The 25,193-nt window shown below is 47.0% G+C and overlaps 1 protein-coding gene across 1 annotated transcript in view; it reads left to right on the top strand.

Annotated features, from left to right (window-relative positions):
• LOC126277972 (treacle protein-like) overlaps positions 1-25,193 on the top strand; it is a 1,047,714-nt gene that overhangs the window by 474,850 nt on the left and 547,671 nt on the right. Inside the window, exons 4-6 of the mRNA XM_049977624.1 lie at positions 2,635-3,316; positions 11,758-11,924; positions 15,651-15,932. Of these exons, the coding sequence (XP_049833581.1) occupies positions 2,635-3,316; positions 11,758-11,924; positions 15,651-15,932 (1,131 nt within the window). The remainder of the gene's footprint in view (positions 1-2,634; positions 3,317-11,757; positions 11,925-15,650; positions 15,933-25,193) is intronic.

The raw sequence follows: 25,193 nt of genomic DNA, 5'->3' as shown, positions 1-25,193 counted from the left end.
ATCTTTTTCACCTGCTATGGTATGTGGAAGTTCCAGTTAAATTTAAGCAAGTGGAAGGCAGATGTAAGTTTCACGTATCGTAGAAGAATCGTAGGTGTAATTTAAGCACGAAAGAGGTCGCTTACGAAAGCCTCGTTCAACCATTTTTGTAACCAGGTTGCATTAAGAGGAGAGCACGAACAGATCCAAAAAGTACTAAATATTAACGACCCGTCGACGATGAGATCACAAGAAACAAGAAGCAAGGTCAGTTTTGGAAATGATAGGAAGAAAATAACTTTCTAGACATTTGCCTATATCGATTTAGGGGAAAAGCAAGAAACGTGAGCATGGATGGCCAGATGAGGATTTCAAACGCGGTCTTCGCGACACCGAGTTCACTGTTGGTGAAGCCGGTCTTGGATCGTGCCTGGCCTGGGAAGGAACTTCCCATGACAGCCAAAGATTCCGGGTTCGATTTGCAGTTCGGCGCTCATTGTTTGATTGGGAAAATAACTCACTTATCCAGTACAGTCATATTTATTTCTAAAGAAGTGACGTGTTTCGGCTGGCATCGACTATCCTCAGATAATCAGATCCAGGCCGTGGTTCAGTCGGAGCATTGCGGAGACCGCGTTGTCAGTGTTGACGATGCCCTGTTTTTCATAATCTAAGGATGACTGGTGGTAGAGACCAGTTATTTTGTTAGAAATAAATGTGACTGTGAGGGATACGTATTTTGAAAACAATCGCTGTGGTCTCCTGCTCGACAAGAATGCCGTTCTTGTCTAGCTTGTAATGTCATGAAGTACTACTCCCTCCGACATACATCTCGCACAAGAGCCAAAATAAATTTTAAAAAATTGAAGAAACTCAAACGCGTTAAAAAATGAGACTAGGAAACTTCGTTTCCCATCTGTTACACTTGAGCAGCACAGTGATCCGGAGGGTGTGTTACGATGTCAGTGGCACGCTAGGTAACATGTCCCATAACTTGGTATCACATTTGAATTTAAGTAAACGTCTGTCCAGACGTGACAGTTAATTCCACACAGATTAATTTCATAGGCAAGGAAAGTAATGCGGCAGAGAGTAAAGAGAATACCACTTGAAAGGCAGAGCACATCTTTGTTATCGGAGGGAAAGTGTCATCAGTGAGAGCAACTTCGGTATGCAGTAAACTAACAGAGGCCGAGAAACGTCACGTTGGCAAAATGAGTAAACGACCAGGTGGACATGATCTGGAGCTCTCTGTTACTGTCCCAGACAATACCGTTGAATATATGGTAGTGACAACGCCAGAAAACCCAGTAATATCTGTAAGGACTAGCCGTTTGCATTCCGCAAAAAATATCTGAAACCTGTTGATCGTAAATAGGGGAAAAGTCCTAATTTTGCAAGATTGTCATTAGTGATCAGTCCCTAGAAGCAGTACAAACCAGACAGAAATCTGCACCCGACTACTTACGAGCGACAGCTAGTAATAGTTTAATTAGCTCCCTTGTAGAAACAAGGAATACGGTTTGAAAACTGGAACCGTTATCTGCTGCTTCTGGATCTCTCATACCACTTTCTTACATCTTCCTAGATTCAATATCTCTCTTTCTTGGCTTAAGTGGTCTCCTTCCATACGGCAAGAAATCCAGTAGCGTTACAAATCAACACATGTCATTTCCACTGTAAGATTTGTTTTCGTAACGGCACAATTCGTTTGGTCGTTCAGGCACCGTACTTCGCCATGCAGCTTATCAAATAAATGTCGCAATAATTACTTCTGCCTACTTCCGCCTCTGTGTTCCGAACTCAGTGTGGGTTAGCGACTTTGGCCAGGGGAATGGGTTCGTAGCGTCTTCGCGTTTATTTTAATATGCATTAATAATTGCGAGCACAGCGTAACGCGTAGTGGGATAGCTTGCAGGATACGGTGGTGCACCGGTCAGACTGAGAGGGTTTTAGGCAGTTTCCCCCGTTCGTTTAAACTGAACACGTTACACTCTTAAGTGAACCCCTCGTGTTACAGTGTACGCACCGCGCCGTATGAGTGGTTGGCAATGTTGACTCCATAATGCAAATATCACGCCTGTAGATAAAAACAGCCGTGCCACTGACAGTTTACACCTAAGGAAATACGATAGATGAGGTATCTAATCGTGATGATTCTCTACCCAAGCTGAATTAGGAGATACTTTTGAATAGGTATCTTTCTAGAATGAATACAACTATAAATCGTAAAACTGTTTATTTTCAAACAACAGAGAGCTGAAATAAATGTATAAAAACAGCACAGAATGTTACATCCTGCCGTTAATCCAGCTTCGATAATAGGAAAACATCTATGGCTTTCCTCAGTATCGCGCCCCCGTTTATTAGACGGATGCACTGAGTCGATTGATACTGATCACCCTAGTGAAACAGCAGACCCCCGCCATGACTGACACCGGCAGTGGAGAGCTCAGCGAAGAAGCAAATGGAACGCAACACAGTTACTATGATTGTTCGCCACTCTGCCGAGCCGAGCCGAGCCGAGCCGAGCCGTGGTGTGTGTGTGTGTGTGTGTGTGTGTGTGTGTGTGTGTGTGTGTGTGTGTGTGTGTGTGTGTGTGTGTGTAGGAAGACAACGAAGCATTACCCGTCGCTTGTGGGTGTTACTTTACAGTACGAGGGCCGGCACTCCTCGGCGGACCTCGGTGACTTCAAACAGCGTCAGCGGGACTCGCAGCCGGCACCGGCACCGGTGTTGGGAATCGAGGACACGGAGGAGATGGACGTGGACAACGACGACTACGACGACGAGAACTCGGTGGACCTGTCGTCGGAGCAGGCGGAGGAGCCGAGCAGCGGCGCCGGAGGCGGCGGTGGCGGCGGCGGCGGGCTGGCCAACAGGCAGGGCTCGCTGGAGCTGGACGAGTCGCTGGGCATCCTGACGCCCGACCAGATGAAGGAGCCGTTCTCGCTGCTGGGCGACAGCGCCGCCACCTTCCTCTGCGGCAGCGCGCCCGCGCCGTGGGCCGGTGGCGAGAACTCGGTGCTGCGCATGGACGCGCTGTGCCGCGAGGTGGTCTACGTGGACCAGTTCTCGTTTCCCGAGTACGACTCCATCATGGACACGGTGGAGGAGGGCGGCCGGGCGGCCCGGGCGGCGGCGTCGCCGCTGCCTCCGGCGTCCCCCTGCTCGGGGGCGGCGTCCGCCTCGGCGGCCGGCGACGGCGACGCCACGGAGCAGACGCTGTCGCCCGAGGAGCTGCCGGTGGACACGCCGGTGCGCGAGCAGGCCGCGCTGCTGGAGGACGACGACACCAAGACAGAGGACGCCTCCGACGCCACCACGCTGCTCACAGGTGGGCATTCCTCTGGCAGCGTTCCTTTAACACAGCCGGCTCAGTTGCAGAAGTACAGTCCTTGTGAAACACAGCTGGCTCCTTCTTCCCACCGAGGAATCACTCCTGCCAAGTTCATCCCATATTTCCAAATCTGGAAAAGGCGTTCCTCACTACCCCTGTCAGAAAAGTCACAGTCCGTACTCATTAACCCGAAGTCACCGACTGAAACATAAGTGGTTATCCACAGTTCCCCAAGAAATTCGTAGTCATTCTGGTGTTCCTAATCTACAGGCTGTGTCAAAATTATTTTCACAAATTTTTGGTGCAGCTTGCTAACACCATATCTAGAAAAATAGTTCATGTGTCCAAAAATCTAATTTTCGTGTTGTTAATTAAAGTCTACAATTTACGTGATTGAAGCTCACCAATACATCCATTCATAATAAAAGCTCGACACTGTAGAGGCTCGTACCGAAAGGAAGCACGGGAGAGGATGGTGTTGGTGACCGATATCCTCTTTCTACAACACAAATGCAAATGTGGATCGATACGGTTCTGTATTTTCGTGAACATTTACTTAACTGGAACAGTCCATGTGTTGTGGTACAAGCTCTTCCCTGATAGTCCTCTTGCAGATGACATCAGTTATCTTGCTATTACAAAGTTTAGTCTCGCTATAGTCACTAAACTGGTCGCTATGTACTGTCGTAGCATTTGACGTTAACTTAGACCGCTCTGTGAACCGACCGACACACAGTCAATTATCAGAGAGGTCCAAGTTCACGTCACAGGTTACGACAGTACATAGCGACCAGCTTAGTCACTATAGCGAGACTAAACTTTGTCATAGCATAATAACTGATATCGTCTGCAAGAGGACTGTCACGGAAGACCTTGTACCACAACACACGGACACTCTTCCAGTTAAATAAACGTTTCCAGTAAACGTAAATAAAGAGAAATTAATCCACGTGTTCATTTGTGTTCTAGAAAGAGGGTACCGGCCACCCACAACATCCTCTTTCTTGCTTCCTAACGCTACAAGGCTCTACAGTGAGGACGAGGATACTACAGAAACGTTCTCCTCTTTCTTCTAAATACTCATGCATATGTCGAATGTCGCACCCTGATGGGCTTCCAGTGGTTTCCCAGGTCCCCATGAGACGTCCATCAAGAATTTCTGCGCCCATACGGTGTGCTGGATAGACCAATAAGCTACCCCCAGAGATAAAAATCCAAATGAATGAGGTCTTGAGGGACAAGGGATGTGAAGCGTATGGAACTGGTCCTGCTCTAGCTATCCATCTCTCATGGTAGGAACTAATCAGTGCATCTCGAACACTGTCATTGAAATCCACTGGAGCACCGCCACACACAGACCTCGTGTTTCCTCTTATTTACAGGGACGCATCTTCTAGTATGTCTTCAGGGGTGTTCTGAATAGACCCTGCAGAGAGCACCTGTACGACCCTACGAGCCACGCACTGATGCTGGTCCGTAGCCTGTACTGCAACATAAGGAGAGCGATAGGCCCAAATGCGTTGGTTGTCAAATTTGTTATGTCATCTCTTCCAAGACTTGCCTCATCTGTAAACCAAACTGCAGATACAGACGACGAAATGGCAGTTGATGCAACAAACCATAGGCAAAAATTCTCCCGTGATGGGAGATAGGTAGGCATTAAGGGTCCTGCAGACGTTGACACGGATACACGAGTTGCTTGTGAAGTACCGTCCATGCTGAACTCAGAGAAATACCACATGCCACGGTCATTTCTTTTGCGCGGACACCTCGCTCCCCTTCGAAATCGTCTGAAACATTCTCCTGCTGATGAGGCGCGGTCAGTAGTCCGTGTGCTACGAATCCTGTCTCGGCAACGCAACTAAGGGCTGAATAACCCGGCTATCTTTGGTCTGCAAACGCCGTCTGATAGAGACGTGCGGCCTCGTTCCATTACCACTCGTGCAGCCGTGCGTAAGTCTTATCTGCCTGCTCAAGGAATCGATATCCTGCCTTGTTTCAACGTAAGACAGACGAATGACAACTCTTCTCGGCAACACAACGTCTTCTAGTATACAATGGGTCAAATGGGTGGGTAGATAAAAGTGAAACTGTTTGATTGTACGTGGAAAGCCTTTGAACGTAGACTTTCATTAATAACTCAAAACCGAGCGAGGTGGCGCACTGGTTAGCACAATGGACTCGTATTCGGCAGGACGACGGTTCAAACCCTCTTCCGGCCATCCTGGTTTACGTTATCCGTGATTTCCATAAATCGCTTCTGGCAAATGTCGGGATGGTTCCTCTGAAAGGCCACGGCCGACTTCCTTCTCCATCCTTCCCTAATCCGATGGGACCGATGACCTCGCTGTTTGGTCCCTTCCCCCAAATCAACCAATCAACCAACCAATAACTCGAAGACGAAGGGTTTTGGAGCATATGCTTATACGAGCTTCTTTTTCTTGTTTTTCGTGTAAGGAAGCTACCCCTAAACTCCCTGAAAGTATTTTTTAAACACACCTAATAAGAAGGATTTAAGAGATAGTATGAGCAGCTCTTTTAGATGGTTTGCAGATGATGTTCTAGTTTACCGTCTAGTAAAATCGTCAGATCATAAACACAAATCACAAAATGATTTATAAAAAATAACTGCATGGTGCGAAAAATGAAAATTGATCCTTAAGAATAAAAAGTGTGTTGTTTTCCTCATGTGTGTTAAAAAATAGCCATTACATTTAGGTTAAATAAAACATGGTACGAATTTAAAGGTTGTCTATCCAAGGAAGCACCTAAGGTTTACAGTTACGATGATGTTAAATTGGAACTATCTCACAGAAAAATTTGGTCCTGCAACCACTAAGAATAAAGACACAAAGGAATTAAAGATATTAGCTGGCAGTGCTTATCGATTTATATCAATAGGGCAATTTCAAAATATGCGCCAGACCGGGGTTCGAAATGGGGTCTTTCTCACTAGGCAGACGCGCTGACCATCCAGACATAAACCAGACACACTGGCCACCACAAGCGCACGGACTGTCGCAGCACGCGTCCATTCAGACGCAAAGTCTCAAAGTATACCACGTACTGCTGACGTACCGCCGCATTACTCGCATCTCGTCGATTCCCGTCAGAGTTTGGCCTTGTGTGCATCTGATCTGGAGGTATTGTTGGCTGTCATCATTTTAATTATATTTGTAGTGTCCTTTCAGCCAGTGATTCCTCCAATGCTGATGCACGTCAGTTTAGAATTGTCTTGAGAATCTGTGAGAAGCTACTAGTAATGACATACATCAGTAGTGTGTGGTACAGGTTGAGAATTTGCGTCTGACGGGAGGCGTGCTAAGACGAGCCGTGCGGATGGCGAAGTGGTCGGCGCATCTGTCGAGTAGCACGAGCCCTGGGTTCGAATCCCAGTCCAACACGAATTTTCAACTTCTCCCACTGATGTAAATCAACGCCCACAGGCAGCTATTGTCTTTAATTCTTTTTTGTCTTAAAATCTTGCGAGGTAAACGAACCAAAGACTACGTTTTAATGGCAGAGTACTTATAAGACGCAACACACTTAAAAAGGCTTGCCTACATTACTCTTGTCCGCCCTCTTCTGGAGTACGGCTGCGCTATATGAAATCCGTATCAGAAACGGTTGAAAAAGTTTAAAGAAAGGCAGTTCGTTTCGTATAATCGCGAAATATGAGAGTGTGTCAACGATATGATACACGAACCGGGGTCGCAGTCATTAAAACAAAGGCGTTTTTCGTTGCAATGACATCTTTTCACGAAATTTCAACGGCCTATTTTCTTATCCAAATGCGAAAATATTTTGTCCCGTACCACCTACATAGGGAGAGACAGTCATCTAGAAAAAGTAATGAATCAAATCTCGCCTTTGCATTCTGATGTGTTTTAGAGCAAAATACTACATGCCATTCTAAAAACATTACGACGGCCCATTATCCCCTCACGAACGTAACTCGAGTAACGTAAGTCTTACGGCAGCGGTACTTAGGTTAGTGACAGATTACTTGCAAAGATCAGGTCAAGCGCTGGGGGTTGCCTTATAGCAACACCGCAGACATATGTTAGCTAATTTAGGTTTTCAGATTTTTTCGTGAAGAAACAAGTACAGTTCTGTTGTTTTCTGAAAGCTGCATACGCGTAGAATTAAACTTCTCTTCAGCTGCCATTAACATATGTAATCTAGACGTAGAAGTGATTTACGGTTGCAGAAAACCTGTCACACACGCCATTTTGTTACATCTCCTTTGTAATAACAAACTTGAGACTGTAGTGGGACAAATAATGTAAATCAGACACTTTTGCCGATTGGTAGTACGTAAAGTGTGCTTTAATAAAATTACGTCGAATGTATTCTTCAAGCGTTAGAAAATGCAGTTTCATGTCAGTGCCTGTTATTTCCACCGCTGCAAACAAACTGGACGCTTTTTAAGTGTTATGTCAAATTCAAAACAGGTAACGATTAATTTTCCGCTGAAAATCCGGGCAGCGCTGCTGTAGGGTCCCTGACAGCGTGGAGCTGGTAGTGTGTGCTATGTGGGCACGTGGCTCTGAGCTGTGCTGCACGCAGTGGACTCAATAAAAAGGCGCCTCTTCCCAGCAGACTGTGACAGTATTTGGCGGGTGTGACGTTTCAGCGAGAGGCATTCTCTGGTGCAAGTATTGTTCATTCAGTGATTCCCGATCTAAGGATGGACGGCTTCATTCCTCCTGTTCACAACAGCAGCAACGTGACACCTCGCTCCGATCTGTCCTGGAGGCAGTGTCGTCACGATTAGTACTGAGCACTCTGGATGCACGCCAATCCGTGGGGCAACTTCCCGTGCTGACACACCGAGGCACGCGCTTGACAGGAAACTTTGCTGGTCTCCACATGCGTCTTACTTGGCTGCTCGTTGTACCCGTTCCCTAAATGTCCTCCGTGTTCTCAGCGGTACGCCATGGGGAGCAGATGGAATGCTCCTGCTTCGCTTATATCGGTCCATTGTCCTATCAATGCTGGATTATGGGAGCTTTGTCTACTCTTCTGCCTAGCCGTCCATCTTACGCCGTCTAAACTCTCTTCACCATCGGGGATTACGTCTGGCGACTGGAGCATTCTACAGCAGCACTGTTGAGAGTCTGTATGCCGAAGCTAAACTGCCGGCGCGATATGTCGCTTTGTCCCGGCGGAGGTTCAAGTCCTCCCTCGGGCATGACTGTGTGTGTTTGTCCTTAGGATAGTGTGTAAGCTTAGGGACTGATGACCTTAGCAGTTAAGTCCCATAAGATTTCACACATATTTGAACATTTTTGTTGCTTTGTCGGTACGCCTGCCGACTGATATCAATGCCCGACCACCCTTCTTTCTTTGACGACTCTCTCGACCGCAAATACTGGCTGTATGTCTGCCCTGCTACCTGCTGGAGTTGCTTTCGTCACCTGCTTCAGCAACTTGATTTTACCCTCCCTAAGACTTTTCGAGTGGGTGAGAGCCCGACGCCACCTTGTCTCCAGGCTCAAGTTCGCGTTCATCTTGAACTCGGCTCGCTTCCAAAGGAGAGGACCGCGGATTCGATATACCGCTCGGGGTTCGTCGAACTTCGTTCGAAGCTCGCTAATAACGTCTTTATTTACACAGATGGCTCCGAGACTACTGCTGGCGTCGGATGTGACTTTGTCGTTGGAGATACCACCTTTCAATACCGGCTCCTTGACCAGTGTTCGAGCTTTACAGCTGAGCTTTTTTCTCTCTATCAGGCTGTTCAGCATATCCGCCGCCATCGTCATTCTCCCTATGCCATCTGGTCTGATTCTTTGAGCGCCATTCAGAGTCTCCGTGACCCATATTCGGACCACCCTCTCGTGCAACGAATTCAACGGTCCTTTTAGTCGTAGCTAATACCGGCGTCTTTTTTTTTTTTTTGTGGATTCCTGGCCACGTCGGTGTGCCTGGGAACGAAGCTGCTGATGCTGCGGCCAAGGCTGCTGCCCTCCTGCCTCGGACAGCTTCCTTTTGTGTCCTATCAACTGATGCTAGTGGGGTTCTTTGCCGGCGCGTTTCATCATTGCGGCATGCGGCTTGGTCCTCTCTCCACGAAAACAAGCTTAGGGCCATCAAACCGATCCCGACGGCTTGGACGACCTCGTCACGCCCTTCCCGGCGAGAGGTCATTGTGGCCAGGTTGCGGACTCGGAGTTGCCGACTTAGCCACCGCTACCTGTTGTCCGGTGAGCCCGCCCCGCAGTGACCCTGTGGTCATCCACTGACGGTGCGCCATGTTTTATTGTCCTGTCCCCGTTTTATTCACTCTCGTGTCGTCCTGTGTCTGCCGTCTACCTTACAGGAACTTTTAGCTGATGACGCTCGAGCAGCTGCTCGTGTCCTTCGCTTTATTACACTGACGGACTTGTCCAAAAAGATCTAACTCTTTTATTTTGTTTCTCTGCGTCTTTGTAAGTACTTTCTGATGTTGCCCCCTAGTGTTTTTTTACACTATTAATGCACTAACGTTTGTGTCTCGGCGCTAATGACCTTAGTAGTTGAGCGCCCTAAACAAAAGAAAATGAGGCACGCTGACACTCTAGACATTGTGCAGAGACCACACTGCCCCATTCACAACTGAATACGAAACTCACACTACGGAACTACACAGGTATTTGTACCTAGCGGTGTACACGGCTGTTATGAAGCATTCAGTAGTTTTTAAACCTCCATGTTTCTCAAAGTATTGCTTGTACAAATACGGGTGATGCGTAAAAAGAAACGTAAACTCAAAAGGTTCGCATTTTGCACTCTGCAAAAGTACTATTAGCGCCCCGATTGTCATGCGACACACATCCAAGCGGTAGTATAGTTCGTTCCATACTTCATGTAGCAATTTGCTGTCAGTGGTCAGCACAGCGGCATTGATGCGTTCTCATAGTTCTCCCACCGTTCTTGGTAGCAGGCTACATAAATACGGTCCTTGATAACCCCCAGAGGAAAAAGTCGAGGCATTAAGTGAGACGGCCCATGGGGATCAAGGGAACGTGGTTACGTTGTCACCGTTTCATCCAATGCGGCGACGAGAAAGTTCTTCGTTCAGGTAGCAAGCAACATCGGGGTTCCAATGAGGGAGTGCCCCCTTGTTGTTGGACGACGAAATTCTCGGGATCAGCATATCTAGGTAAGGGGCACCCGTCACAGTCTTCTCACAGGAGAGAAACGGCACATACAGCTTAGTCTGACACTGCACAGAAAACAATCTTCGGCGAATCGCGTCCAAGCACCAAAATATAATTACGATTTTCAGTGCCCGACCTATCGCATTGCAGCGATTAACCTTTCCGGATAACCTGAAGTTACTTCGTTGCTGAATGTGCTTGGATATGAAATTTTTATCCTCAATTGCTTCGTGCGATGATTTTTTTTTCCGTACGAAGCTTAAGCTTTCCCTTACATCCTTCACACGGTTGCGTATGGCGCATTTGGCCTACCGCTACTTCCGTATTTCCAGGCACAACTGGCGTCCCTAAATTGTCGATGCCAACGCACAATGCTCAGTGTAAATGTCATTTCTCAGTGCTGGGAAGCATTCTTACTCGGATCTCTAGAGAACATTCAAACAAATCGTATTAATGAGTTTTATTCCAAAATGAAAAGACAATCGTTAACTTTGACAAGTGCACAGAAGTACCGCAAGCAAAGGGCGACCTACAAAATAAACAAGCTTCTTCAGTGAATACAATTCCCAGTCGGGGCTACATAGAGATCACACGCGAGGTAACAAGAGCTGGCGCTTCTGTTTAGGCCGCTAGTCTTGAAGCTGCTGTCCAGCTGGGCTGCGACCCGTCGGGCGCGGCGCTTATGTCCTATTCCCATAGGGGCCGCTGCTGTCGCGTTATCGCCCTGGAAAGGGGTCGGTCGGCGTGCAATTGGCTGACGTCTTCTCACAGCCCTCTCTTCTCTGTCGTTAGCAACTGGCGTGACGTCGCTTGACTTTACATCGTTACAAACATCTCGCATGATGAAATCTTCTCGGCCTTCCATCCGCGACGTTTCGATGAGTGACACTATCATCATCTTCTGGGGAACTTTCGAATGACCCTCATCGAAACGTCGCGGATTTTCTACGCAGCTACCCGGATGGAAGGCCGAGAAGATTTCATCAGCAGTACACACCGGGAAAGCCTGCATTCACATATAAACATCTCGCATATTGCAACACGCAGAAACTATTTTGTGAAAGTCATAAGGCTAGTCAAAGACGGTCGAGCAGTTCAGTTGCGAATACAAATGTGTGACGATACGAAGTGGAACGACCATATTACACGGGCAGCTGTGCGTGCAGCAAACGGCAGCGTGATATTCCTGACTGGACTGTAATGGATAAAACAAAAACGAGCTGAAGCAAAGCTAAGCTGCGACAATCGAGCGGTTCATTAACGACTTGCTGTTGTCGTCCTGTCCCCCGGCAGCGTCTTCGTCGGCGGAGCCGTCGTCGCGGTCGTCCGTGGCGGTGCCGCCCCCGCCGGCCACCGCCCCCCAGCAAGGCCTCGCCGCCCCCGCGCCCGGCGCCGCCCACGCCGCGCACTGCTTCGTCACGTCCGTCACCTCCATCACCAGCCTCGACACCGGCTACCAGGTACTGTGCGCTGCGGCCGCTGCCCTGCTCTGCGTTGACGGAGCTCCCTTTTTCTTCTGAGTAAGCGGCCGTTTAGCTGACTACTAGTGGTTACTCCTTCCCTGTGCCAGCTCCCTTGGCTCAGAGTACCGCTTGCACCCATTGTCCTAAATTATTTGCTTGAAGTATTCCAGTCGGCCTCCCATTACAGTATTTACCTTTCTCATTTCCCTCTGGTACTATGAAAGTTATTCCCTGATGTTTTACCATGCGTCTTATGGTCCTGTCCCTTCTTATCAGTGTTTTCCATGTGTTAACTCCTTCGCTGACACTGTGGAGAAACTTCATTCCTTACCAGTTTAATTAATTTTCAACATCCATCTATAACACCACATGACAAATGCTTCACGTCACTTCTGTTCCGCTTTTCCTGCATCGATTAACTACTACCGTACTGTGCTGTACTCCAAACGTCCATTCTCAAAAATTTCTTCCTCAAATGAAGGCCAGTGTTTGATAATATTAGACTTATTTTTGCCAGGAATGTCCTCTTTGCCTGTACTAGTCTGCTTTCTAAGTCCTTGCTTGGTGCATATGTTTTTTTCTTTTTCTTTTTGTGTCGTAGGCAGCAGAATTCCTTCACTCATTCACTCGCTCTACTTTTCACTCCCCAAGTTTAATGTCAATTGTATTGCTAAACTGATTTCAGCTGGTCCTCATTACTTTCGTCTTTGTTGGGTTTAATTTGAATCCATATTCTGTACACAGTAGACTACTGATTCGCTTCATTATGTTTATAATTAGCTATCGTCTTTGACACTGAATATCAGTGTCATCAGTGTATCTTATTAACGCTAATGTTTAACCCTGAATTTAATTGCATTCCTGTATCTATAGGCTAGATTTTCATATTTTACTGTCTTTCTGGTTTATTTTTATGAAATGTTGCTTCCACTGCGGGGAAAAAAGCAACACTCGAAGGACAAGTTCATTTCATTAAGTGAGGCGACAGGTACTTAATCACTGGTAAAAGACTAAAGCCAAATGAAACACATTTCACGGTAAAGGGTGCCCAAACAGTCGCACGACCATTTAGACATCGCCCTTCTCCCCACACCGCTCTCTGTCCTGCGTAACGCAGGCGTGGCGAATGACATCCTGCGGTACATGGCCCGAAGTTTATTGCGTCTTACGTTGCAATCCTTCAGTGGTTCTTCCAGGTCCTGGAGCAGGAATTACTTACCGCTTGATCATCTGCCATACTTGTTGATATGACGAGAGATCTGGTGCACTTGCTGGCCAAAGCAGTTCATCATGAAGAGCACGATGCGGCGCACCAGTCGTATGTGGAGGTGCTTTGTGCTGAAAGAAAAGCGCACCAGCTTCCAGTGGAAGAAATGACAACAGTACGGGGACAACAGCCTGAGCAGTGTAGCGAGGGCTTCTTACTTCATCCTGCGGAAGTACCAAACGTGACTACGTTAAAGGTGATGGCTGTCCACACCGTGGAGGCTGCGATGGGACCTGTGTGTTGTGGGCGAATGCACAGTGGAATGAGCAGCTCACAACGTTTACGTACAACACTCACACACTGAGAGAACCTACTCTCGTGACTGAGAACAACAGTGCACTAGTCCATTCCTCTGGCAGTTATTTCAGGACACCAGAGGCGACGCTTGTCGGTGTCGTGGTGTCTGCGGTAGCCTGGCTAAAGACACTCGCCATCTGAATCCCGCTGTGACCAGACCTTCCCCAGTGGTCCCTGGGGACACAGCAGGTGCATCGTCCCCGGATCATGTTCTTTCGCTTACCGCTGCTCCCAGAGTCTATCCTGACGTGCGTGTGTACTTCGCGAACGTCCAAAAGGTGTGCTATAGGTGAGGGAATGTTCCTCAGACCACTGGTGAAAGAAACTTTGCATTGTGCCTAATACACTACTGGCCATTAAAATTGATACACCAAGAAGAAATGCAGATGATAAACGGGAATACATTATACAAATATATTATACTAGAACTGACATGTGATTACATTTTCACGCAATTTGGGTGCATAGATCCTGAGAAATCAGTACCCAGAACAACCATCTCTGGCCGTAATAACGGCCTTGATACGCTTGGCCATTGAGTCAGAGCTTGGATGGCGTGCACAGGTACAGATGCCCATGCAGCTTCAACACGATACCACAGTTCATCAAGAGTAGTGATTGGCGTATTGTGACGAGCCAGTTTCTCGGCCACCATTGACCAGACGTTTTCAATTGGTGAGAGATCTGGAGAATGTGCTGGCCAGGGCAGCAGTCGAACATTTTCTGATCCAGGAAGGCCCGTACAGGACCTCCAACATGCGGTCGTGCATTATCCTGCTGAAATGTAGGGTTTCGCAGGGATCGAATGAAGGGTAGAGCCACGGGTCGCAAAACATTTGCAATGTAACGTCCACTGTTCAAAGTGCCGTGAATGCGAACAAGAGGTGACAGAGATGTGTAACCAATGGCACCCCATACCATCACGTCGGGTGATACGCCAGTATGGCGATGACGAATACACGCTTCCAAAGTGCGTTGACCGCGATGTCGCCAAACATGGATGTGACCATCATGATGCTGTAAACAAAACCTGGATTCGTCCGAGAAAATGACGTTTTGCCATTCGAGCACCCAGGTTCGTCGTCGAGTACACCATCCCAGGCGCTCCTGTCTGTGATGCAGCGCCAAGGGTAACCGCAACCACGGTCAGCTAACTGATAGTCCATGCTGCTGCAAATGTCGTCGAACTGTTCGTGCATATGGTTGTTGTATTGCAAACGTCCCCATCTTTTGACTAAGGGATCGAGAAGTGGCTGGACGATCCGTTACATCCATGCTGATAAGATACCTGTCATCTCGACTACTAGTGATACGAGGCCGTTGGGATCCAGCACGGCGTTCCGTATTACCCTCCTGAACCCACCGATTTCATATTCTGATAAGTCATTGGATCTCGACCAACGAGAGCAGCAATGTCCCAATACGATAACCCGCAATCGCGATACACTACAATCTGATCTTTATCAAAGTCGGAAACGTGATGGTACGCATTTCTCCTCCTTACACGAGGCTTTACAACAACGTTTCACCAGGCAACGCCGGTCAAGTGCTGTTTGTGTATGAGAAATCTGTTGGAAAGTTTCCTCATGTCAGCACGTTGTAGGTGTCGCGACCGGCGCCAACCGTGTGTGAATGCTCTGAAAAGCTAATCATTTGCATATCACCGCATATTCTTCCTGTCGGTTATATTTCGCGTCTGTAGTACGTCATCTTCGTGATGTATCAATTCTAATGGCCAGTTGTGTATGTGCAGCAGCTCTTCGATACCCTCGCCCTGCTTGCTGCGGAGTCAAAATGCGGTCCCTGTGAAATGGGTGAAGCTGTTCGACAGGAGAACGCGCTCGTCGGTACAGCATAGTTGAACCCTAGAATGAACGTAGCAAACGGTGTTCACCTCTAAACACAGTTACTGTCTGGAGAGGGAAATCAGAGGGCGCGCAGACAAGCCTCATCGCTGAGTCGTTAACACTAAAACCTCGCAGCATGAGCTGGTGTCACTGAATAGAGTCTTTGTAGGTGTTGCACTTCTTTTCCGACAGTGTCGCTAATTGCATTGTAATCTGTAAGTAAATCCATCTCGATAATGCATATCAGATACGATGTAGCTTTCTGTAAACGACTTCCTTGTTACCAGACTGACTTTTTTCGCCCCTTTGCAGGGGGACGGCGAGAGCAGCCGCCCCGCGAGCCGCGGCGCCGAGCTGTCGTCGCCCCCCGGGCCGCCGCCCAAGGCGCAGGTGGCGGGGGCGGCGGGCCACGGGCTGGCGCTGGCGCAGCCGCAGGACCCCATGACCGACTCGGACTTCTTCACGGAGAGCGACGCCGACGGCCACGAGGAGGCCAGGGCGCCGCCCCCGACCGCCGCCCCCGCCGCCCTCGAGGAGCCGCCCTCGTCCTCCTCCAGCTCCGCCGCCGCCAGCTGCGGAGACCGCCGCGCACAGGCAAGCCTTCCAGCTTCCTGCCGCCTATGGAATATAGCAGCAAACATAAGGGAATCCACGTCACAGAACACTGGAAGTTCTTTGCCAAATTTTGCAGATAAGAACAAAATAAAACACTGCAAAAAAGATGACAAACTGTAATGTCTACGACCTTTTAAAAACATGTCTTTAAATTTGCAAAAAAAATAATATAACAGAAGAGCGTTCCACACGCAACGGGAGAAAAGCTCGAAAACCGTAGTAGACATAGTGTCACGGTACTTCCAGGAAAAAGCTCTGACTTCTGCCGCTAGGGGAAAATATTTTAGCGATAATATAGAATAAAAAGTTTGAAGCCGTGGCAGATAGTTACAGCTTCACGAGCCTATAACCAAGCATTCGTTGGCATTTTCGAAGTGGTAGGACTGCCAGTGGGCTGCTGGTACGGCTTTATATACACTAGCTGCTGGCTGTGACGTCACTGGTGCTCACGCGAGGCCCGCGAGAAAGACATGCCGCGGCGCGTACGTGATGAACACACGCCTGAGTTCACTCGTTCGCTCAGGCCAGCAACTAACTGCGTTTCTATACCTGTTAACTCGCAACTGGGCGCGTACCTACTGACGAGAATCGCATCTTCCACTGGAATCTATTACGAACTCTTCCTAATTAACAATTCTAAAACAAAATTTAAGATCAACGCTCGATACAAATAACAGAACGACCATTTAATCTCTTCTACTTAAGTCCTCATTTCACTGGGGCTTCATGCAACTGATAATCATTGTGGCATGATTTTACTTCTATTGTACCCCTGTACAGCCGTAACAAATTATAAGTAGGCCTTTGGACTAATAGCAGTAAGACTCCATAATAGCGTATTCAAATAGAACACGTTCTCTTTTGTACGTACACACCTAGTTGCGAGCTAACAGGTGTAGAAACGTAGATTGTCTGTTGAGTTGAGCGAGCTAGCTACCTCAGGCCTTCCTTCGTGACGTACGCGCCGCGACCTGTCTTCCTCGTAGGTCTCGTGTACCCGCTTCGAGCTCGCGACTGCTCGATTCCACGCCGTGCCGAGCTGCAGGTCGCTGTGTGTGTTAAGGGTATTATCGGTATTTCTGTTTCGATGGCTTTCTTAATTACGCAGTCCAAGCAGCGACATAAGTTTCACCAAATTTGATCGGGTTATTGTTGTCTCAAGCACGCTCAGCTAACGCATTTTTTTCACGGTAGCGTACGAGGTGAAATATCTCGTGCACCTGCCTGCGTTGTTCTGCAGTGCATACTGTTTGCTCGACGTAAGACTGGCCGCACACACAAAGTATCTTGAAGAAGCCAGTTGCCAAGTGGCCTTCTGCATCTTTAACTGGTATCAGCAATTACTGGATTTTTGTCGCGGACTTGAAAATCGATTTGATCTTTTGTCTTTTCAGCAGGCGGCTTATCTTACCCGATACGGAGCCACAGAAAGGCGAGCAAGCAAGTTCTTCCTGGCCCTCGTCGATGGTGTTACTGTCGTTCTTTCCCGACATCACTTAATTTAATTGGTCAACATTGTTGTCGTCCTTCCCGAAGATGTTGCTCAGGTGGCTCAGCTCACGGTGCGCGTTATCGGCGTCTGACATCGTTCCTGCACTATGAATCAATGTTTGCAACACAGTGACTTTGTGCTGGGCGGTGATGCCTGATGGCGTGAAAATAGAGGCCGCTGTGAATAGGTTTTATATAGATGTTGAGGCCAAGGCACTCACTTCGTTTGCAGCGGACTAGGAAGTAGGGGAACGGCAATGCATTGCCTTTCTCAGTCTACGTGGTGACAAAACATTAGTCACTCTTTACAAACAGGAAAGTGGTCGCTTAGGAACGCAGTAGATGGGGCACAACTAGCACATGGCATCACTAACTCAAGTCATTGATGTGAAGAGGGTATTTACGTTCCAGTCGATAGTACATAGTCGACGAAGTAAGAGTCAAGCAAAATCGCACTGAAACCCGAAGGGACTGCAGTGAATACAGGTTCATCTCCACCATTTTCCAAACGAACGTTCCGCGGAGTGGCCGTCTGGAGTCTGCTACCTCGCAAACAGGCCTTGCACACAGTTGCACATAAAGCTGCACTTCTTCAGAGGGTCCAGCCGCGCACAAGATGGTCAGTAGCTGATTGGAGGTGCGTCTTGTGCTCCGGCGGTTGTCCGTATTTCATACCATACGAGGCACCGAGGGCACCAACGCTCCACTGTAGAGCTGTGTTCAGAGGGTGCAGCTCAATCTGCAGGTACTACTGTTACGTTTTGGGAGTATTTTTCGTACCATGAATTAGGGCTCACTCATTCAGATTACTGCGAACGTGAACCAGAAAGTTCAACATTCTCAGTCACCATGTGTTGTCCTTTCGTCTAGACCTTAGGGATGAGTACGCTGTGTACACTCCCCTCTCCGAAGATTAGTCTTCTTCACCTGGCTTCGTGCATAGTTTCCTGGTTTTACAAAAATTAGGAGACTCCATCGTACTTCCATTGCCCCGCTAAATCAGCCCATCTTAACCACACAGAACATGTAGCAGTTTGCTCATCAGCGAGTCTGTTCAGCTAGATTTTTCCTACGAGTCCGATCTTCTACTCGACGAGTTATCAAGGCTAAGGACATTCTTACACAGTACTGCTGTGATGTCTTCTGCGGGTGACTAATTTTCTCCTATTTCACACAAAGTTACGACATTTCAATTTCATCGAACTGCAGGAGGCCGGCCGGTGTGGCCGAGCAGTTCTAGGCCCTTCAGTCTGGAACCGCGCGACCGCTACAGTCGCAGGTTCGAATCCTGCCTCGGGCATGGATGTGTGTGATGTCCTTAGTTCTAGAGGACTGATGACCTGAGGTGTTACGTCCCATAATGCTCACACACATTTGAATTACAGGAAGCGAAGTAAATTCTTGTTAAAATTTTCGAACCAAAACCACGAAATTACAAATGCTTGCAATTAATGAAAGCGTTTCGAAGTATCCCAGAAGTCAGACTACCTATAATGTACACGAAATTGTTAAAATATTTTTATAACTATGGACCCCTACACACTTGCCATTCTTAAATGGGACTGTAATAGAATTTCAGATTAATGATTTAATTTATAACAAAATTTAGGTAGTTATATTTATTTTCAAGTGGAACACACGTAAATCTGTAATTAAAGTCTGTTTTACCTCTACATCATGCGCAGACTGACATTCACCTATTCGCCACACACTCACCTTCGAAACATCACTACGATGTATTACCAGGCACGTAAAGTGTCAAACCCAGTACAGTGGACTCTGGAATACTGTACCGTGCAGAAACAAGCACACTATTTCCCCAGTCAGCTCCGCTACACTGTGTCAACAACACGTACTGGTGCTCGCATTAAAATCGGTCCGTGCGCGACTGGGCGCGTTACCCATGTTTTCGAAAAAGCCGCGAGCGAAAATGCGATTTTTCAGGGGGGATCATGTCTCGAGTTCCGTGCTTTGAACAGCCCTTGGCCTAGCGATCATTTCTGTACCTGTCAAAAGAATGGTGTGGCTATCCTACAACACAGAGTCAAAATTTAATTACTGCACACACTTCCTTCAGCCTGCGCATACTGGGCAATTATGGTGGTAAAAAATGGAAATGAGCGTTTGGCGTCATTGGCCGGGAGGCCCCTTGCGGGGCAGGTCCGGCCGCCTTGTTGCAGGTCTTGCAGCATTCGACGCCACAGTGGGCGACCTGCTTCCGGCGGGGTCAGGGATTTTCTCTGCCTCGTGATGGCTGGGTGTTGTGTGATGTCCTTAGGTTAGTTAGGTTTAAGTAGTTCCAAGTTCTAGGGAACTGATGACCATAGGTGTTAAGTCCCATAGTGCTCAGAGCCATTTTTTTTTTTTTGGGCGACCTGCGCGCCGTATTGGGATGAAATTATGATAACAAAACGCCCAGTCCCTGAGTGGAGAAAATCCCCGATCCAGCCGGGAATCGAACCCGGGCCCGTAGTACGGCAATCCGTCACGATGACCACTTCTTTTTTGATTTTATTTTTTTTAATCTCGTCTTGTTCGCTTTCGTTCGTTGTATCTGCTCGGGGCGGACGTCTTAAGACATCCGTTTAAGTTCGTTGTTGATCGATTAACTTTTTTTATTATTACCGAGGGCAGCTAACCCTCTGACCGAACATGCTGAGCTACCGTGCCGGCTCTCATTTTGCTCTATATTGCTCGATGAATTTGTTCGTGGCGGACGTCCGATGACAGCTGTCCAGGTTCTTTGTTGATCCGTTCACTCAGTTTTTTATTACGGAGGTTAGCTAACCCTATGACCGAGCACGCTGAGCTACCGTGCCGGCAGACCACTCAGCTATCGGAACGGACAGTTATGTCGGTTCCTTTGCATTAGGTGTTGTCTAGGGTGGACCTTGGGCGGATTATGAAAGCACCATTTATTCATAGGCTGTTCCCGAGAAAACTCCGAAAAACCATGAGTTTCGGGTATGAAAAGTACTAGTTGTGGGGATAACCACTTAAATTATTTCTATCCATGGCAGTTCATAGACATTTTCACCATATATTTATTAGATGATAATCTCGGGGAATTATAAATTTTTTTCGATGCTACTACGCGTACCAGAGAGTGAAAGTTACAGTACTTTCGTCCGTGTTATCAGGTCTGAGGTGTAGCGCAGTTTCAACTGACGTAGTGATCATACGGCAAAGGTCCTAGGGTCAACGCGAGGGTTCTCAGGTCACCATACTATGTTCTCAGTCAGAATTTTTCATCAACAGAACTTTAATGCGTTGTCGATGGCTAATAGGCACTTCACGCCTATACAAATACGCCCCAAGTGGTACTGCGGTGACAAAAATGAGCTAAAAAGGGTGTTACCGTGCCTGAAAAGAACTTAAAATGACTGTTAAAAATTGTGTAAAACTGGGAAGACTGCAAATTTAGTCACGTACAGTATTTCCAACGACATTTTTACTGTTACGATACAAATCACAAGCCGGCAAAGATCCAGAAAAAATTTAAAACAAACTAGTCTATGTTGATTACACGTATTACACGTGCTTATTTGTTCTTTATGTGTGTCAAAGTGTATGAAACTGTCAAAATTTCACTGACCTATAGAATTCGTTTTTACACAGACAACCAAGACACCTTTGCTGTAACGGGAAAAGAAGGGAACCAGGAGAAAGATGTTCGTGTCAGAGCACGAAATAGGGGTGAATATCTTCCTCTTCAAAAGACTAGCATTAAAATGGGGAACCAGCTACCTCCGTGTTCATTCCGCCTTCCTCAACAAAACATTGGCTCGCGGACATATTCGTCCTTTCGCGCGAATAGCAGAGATACCGCGACGGTAGAATCTCAGAAGGGCACTGGATGGTGCAGTTGGGGTTGATAACTTTCTAAACCAGAAATCCTACCACACGGTCACCTGCAGTGCAGTGACAGACAGGTGTTGCCGCCGTTGCCAGCCTTCGACGCGAAGCACATATTGCTGCAAAAGACAGGCGTTGCCATAGCAACAAACACAAAAACTGCATTACGTGATTGCTTGACGAAAACGTGTAAAGCTCACTGCAGTTGTCAGGAACCGTTTTTCGCCGATTCTGCTGTTGCAACCAAGAACGTGCGTACGGCATACCAGACAAATTGTGTATCAAGTACCTCACAATAGTGTAACAAGGCCTTACAATGTCGGAATAACGGGACAGAAAAAATTCAAAGAAGAACCGCATGATTAACGGTATTGTTTTCATCTCTTGTGTAAGAATGGCCCATGGATGCTCAACGAACCGACGCGGCGGCATTGTCAGAAAGTCGTTCTGTCTCGCGGATACCCCTACCTCACGAAATTCCACGATCCGACATCTTCACCAATTCGTACTTAGAACTTCCTCCAGCCTATATCTCCACATAATGACCGCACTACTAAAATTAGATAGGCTCTGACTCATTCAAGCCACCGACATTCTACTTTCCTGCCTGTCTTCCACGAATGAAATAGGAACGTGGGGAAGGGGAAACGATACAAGAGTACCCTCCGCCAAAGACTAGACTGTGGCATTAGGAGTATTGACGTAGATGTAAAAGTCGATGATCTGCTACCCTGTCGCCTATGTGGGTCAAGTTGGCGTACCAAATTCACTGCTCTATAGGAGAACACAGTTCCAAGGTCTGCAGCAGAATGTGTTTCGCGTAGAAGGCTGGCATCGGCGGCGACACCTGTCGGGCACTGCGCTGCAGGTGACCTTGTGCCAATCTTTCTGGTTTAGAAACTCGTCAACCCCAACTACGCCATCCAGTGCCCTTCTGAGATCGAATTAATACACAGAGGAAGCCGGTTTTTAGACGAACAGTGTTTGCAGCTACCTTGTCCATTCCTGCAGAGCACTCGCGTAGTCCCCCGAAAGGCGGTTATAAGGAAAAAGAAAGTTCCCTTGTCTTAATGTGATAAAAGTCCAAAATCTCCTTTCCTTTCTGGACAAATGCATCGAAGGGACAGGACAAACATAGCTATGAAACTTCTCAGTTTCTGAAACACTGGGGATCGACAAAAAAATGGAAACAGCAAAAACATAATACACTACCATATCTAATATGGTGACAGAAATCCGTTTGCATGCATAGTGGCTTACAGTCGTCTCGAAATGGATAAATACAGGTCCTCTAACATTTTGAAAATAATCTCGTGCGATTCGCCCTTCAAAATAATGGCAAGTTCAGCTAACGAAGATGGACGTGGATAGCGGTCAAATACCTTTCTCTCCGAAGTAGAACATAAATGTTCAATAATACTGAAGTATGGTGACTGCGGTGGCAGGGGAGATGCGACAACTCATCTTCGTGTTCCCAAAAGCAACCCTGAACGAAGCGAGCTGTGTGAACGGGGAGCCCTGTCATCTTCGAACACAGCATCATCATTGACGAGCAAACACTGTACCATGGAATCGACCTGATCAGCCAAAATGGTCACATAATCCTTGGCAGTAATGCGATCTTGAAGTGTAACCATGGGGTCCATGGAATACCTCGATCTTCGTGCCAAAATCATCACTACACTTTCGCCGAATTTCTTTGGAAGTTGGAAACTGTGTGAAACAAGATTCATCCGACCAAATGACGTTTTTCCGTTGCTCCATAATCCAAGTCTTACGGCTTCGGCGCGACAATCCCCTTTTACTAGAATTTGCACTACTGATGATTCATTTTGGAATTTGTTTGCCTTGAAATTCACTACATATGGAGCTCCTTTCACTTTCTTTCGCTGGTGACAGGGTTCGCGAGTACGAGATTCAGTTCATCAGTGATCTTTCCGCTGTGGTCATTTTGTTTTTCATCTCAGTCCGATTGAATAACCGTCATTCACTACTGCTCAAGACACGCTTTCGTCTGCGTTGCTACTTAGCTAACCCTGATTTCCCGTTTTCCTTGTTCGCGGTATAAATCTTTGAACACCGGACGTCTTGATCGCGGGAGCACCCAACATTCGAGCGCCAACAATTTGCCGACGCTCGAATTCATTTAGCTCCGACATAATGCACTCCCAACTACACAGAACACTGTTTTGACACACTCTCACACGAAGAATTGAGGAAGCCGCTCAGTTGCTGTTCCGTCAAATACAACAGCTCAATCTGCAGGCTTGGCGAGCATGTGCAGTTTATGTTCAAGTATGCAGTTCTCTCGGTGTCACCATATTTTTGTCCACCCTCCCGTATTATTCCAATAGACTTCAAAAGTTCTACCATTTTAACAGGGCTGTAACACTGATCGCATGATTGACACCGAGGCGCAGATGTACCATGTCACGCGATCACCTAACTAATTTCAGCTGCCCTCTTCCTGAAAACCGTCTGTCATTATCGGTACTTTCATACACCATACTTTACTATGTTTCAAATAAAACTGAACAAATTTCTCTCTTCATGGGCTATAAATAAACAGAATCATTAATATTCATGTAGTCGGCTACGTACCGTATGTCCGTACAACTGCCAGCTGTTATTTATTGCGTTGTTTATCCCATGCATGTACAATCTCTGGGTCGAAATGTTTAGAAGCAGAGAGCGTCTGATACGGACTATCAAACTATGTGTCACCTTGCTTGATTGTGCGACGCAATAGCAATAACAGCATTCGGTTCAGGAACCACGCCTAATCGTACCTGGAGATAAGAAAGTTGGAAACCGACTGTACATACGTCACGTAATCATCAAAATAAAATAAGAACAGCTGCAAGGAAACACACTTCCATAGAATAACTGAATCAACAGATGTATGCGGATATTATCGTCCTCTGTTGCGGAGTAAACCCTAAGTGTCTCGATGGCTGTTTACATGCAAGCGTATTGTGCACGTCTGTTGCGCCATTATTTCTGTCATTACTATTTAAAATTCCATGCGAAATCTAAAGTCTATACCAATGGTTCATAGAGTGTGTAGTACTAAAATATGAATAAGGCGTGATCAGATTACACCCCAACGTTTGCAAATAAAGCCATAAATAAACTAAGCAGGTGCTTTTGAAGATTTCGGGCCATTACGCTCGTAGCTAGTCTTTATGATGACACCTAAACTACAAAGTATAAACTTCGTTTCTGTCGTGACTACTCTTCACTCCATCTTCACCACTTCTCCCACCTCTTGGTCTCTACGTCATACAGTCGCTTCCGCATTTCTGAGATTTAATCGTTAGTCTTGTTCTCATAGTTACTATATAATTTCGATAGAGCATGAACAAATTAAAGAACAGTAATTGATAGTGTCTCATATCGTTAACTGTTTCCCATTTAACACACAAAGCAAAACTATTATTCTGTCGCATTCACAGAAAAAATTGTTTCGTACGTGTATTCGTTGTAGCTGATAAAAGAAATCGTGCGGTCCATGATATAAAAAAAAAGGTACGGCCAAACATTCAGGAAACATTCCTCACACACAAATCAAGATGTTATGTGGACATGTGTCCGGAAACGCTTACTTTCCATGTTGTAGCTCATTTTAGTTTCGTCAGTAAGTACTGTCCTTCCTCGATTCACCGCCATGATTTCATACGGGATAATCTACATGTGCTACTAGAACATGTGCCTTTGCAAGTACGACACAACGTGTGGTTCATGCACGATGGAGCTCCTGCACATTTCAGTCGAAGTGTTCGTACGCTTCTTAACAACAGAATCTGTTTGATGACCGATGGATTGGTAGAGGCGGACCAATTCCGTGGCCTCCACGCTCTCCTGACCTCAACCTCTTGAATTTCATTTGTGGGG

Source organism: Schistocerca gregaria, chromosome 6 (assembly GCF_023897955.1).
Source record: "Schistocerca gregaria isolate iqSchGreg1 chromosome 6, iqSchGreg1.2, whole genome shotgun sequence".
Lineage (NCBI taxonomy): Eukaryota > Metazoa > Arthropoda > Insecta > Orthoptera > Acrididae > Schistocerca > Schistocerca gregaria.
Note: the sequence above shows the minus strand (reverse complement) of the source record. Positions and strands in the feature narration are given on the sequence as shown.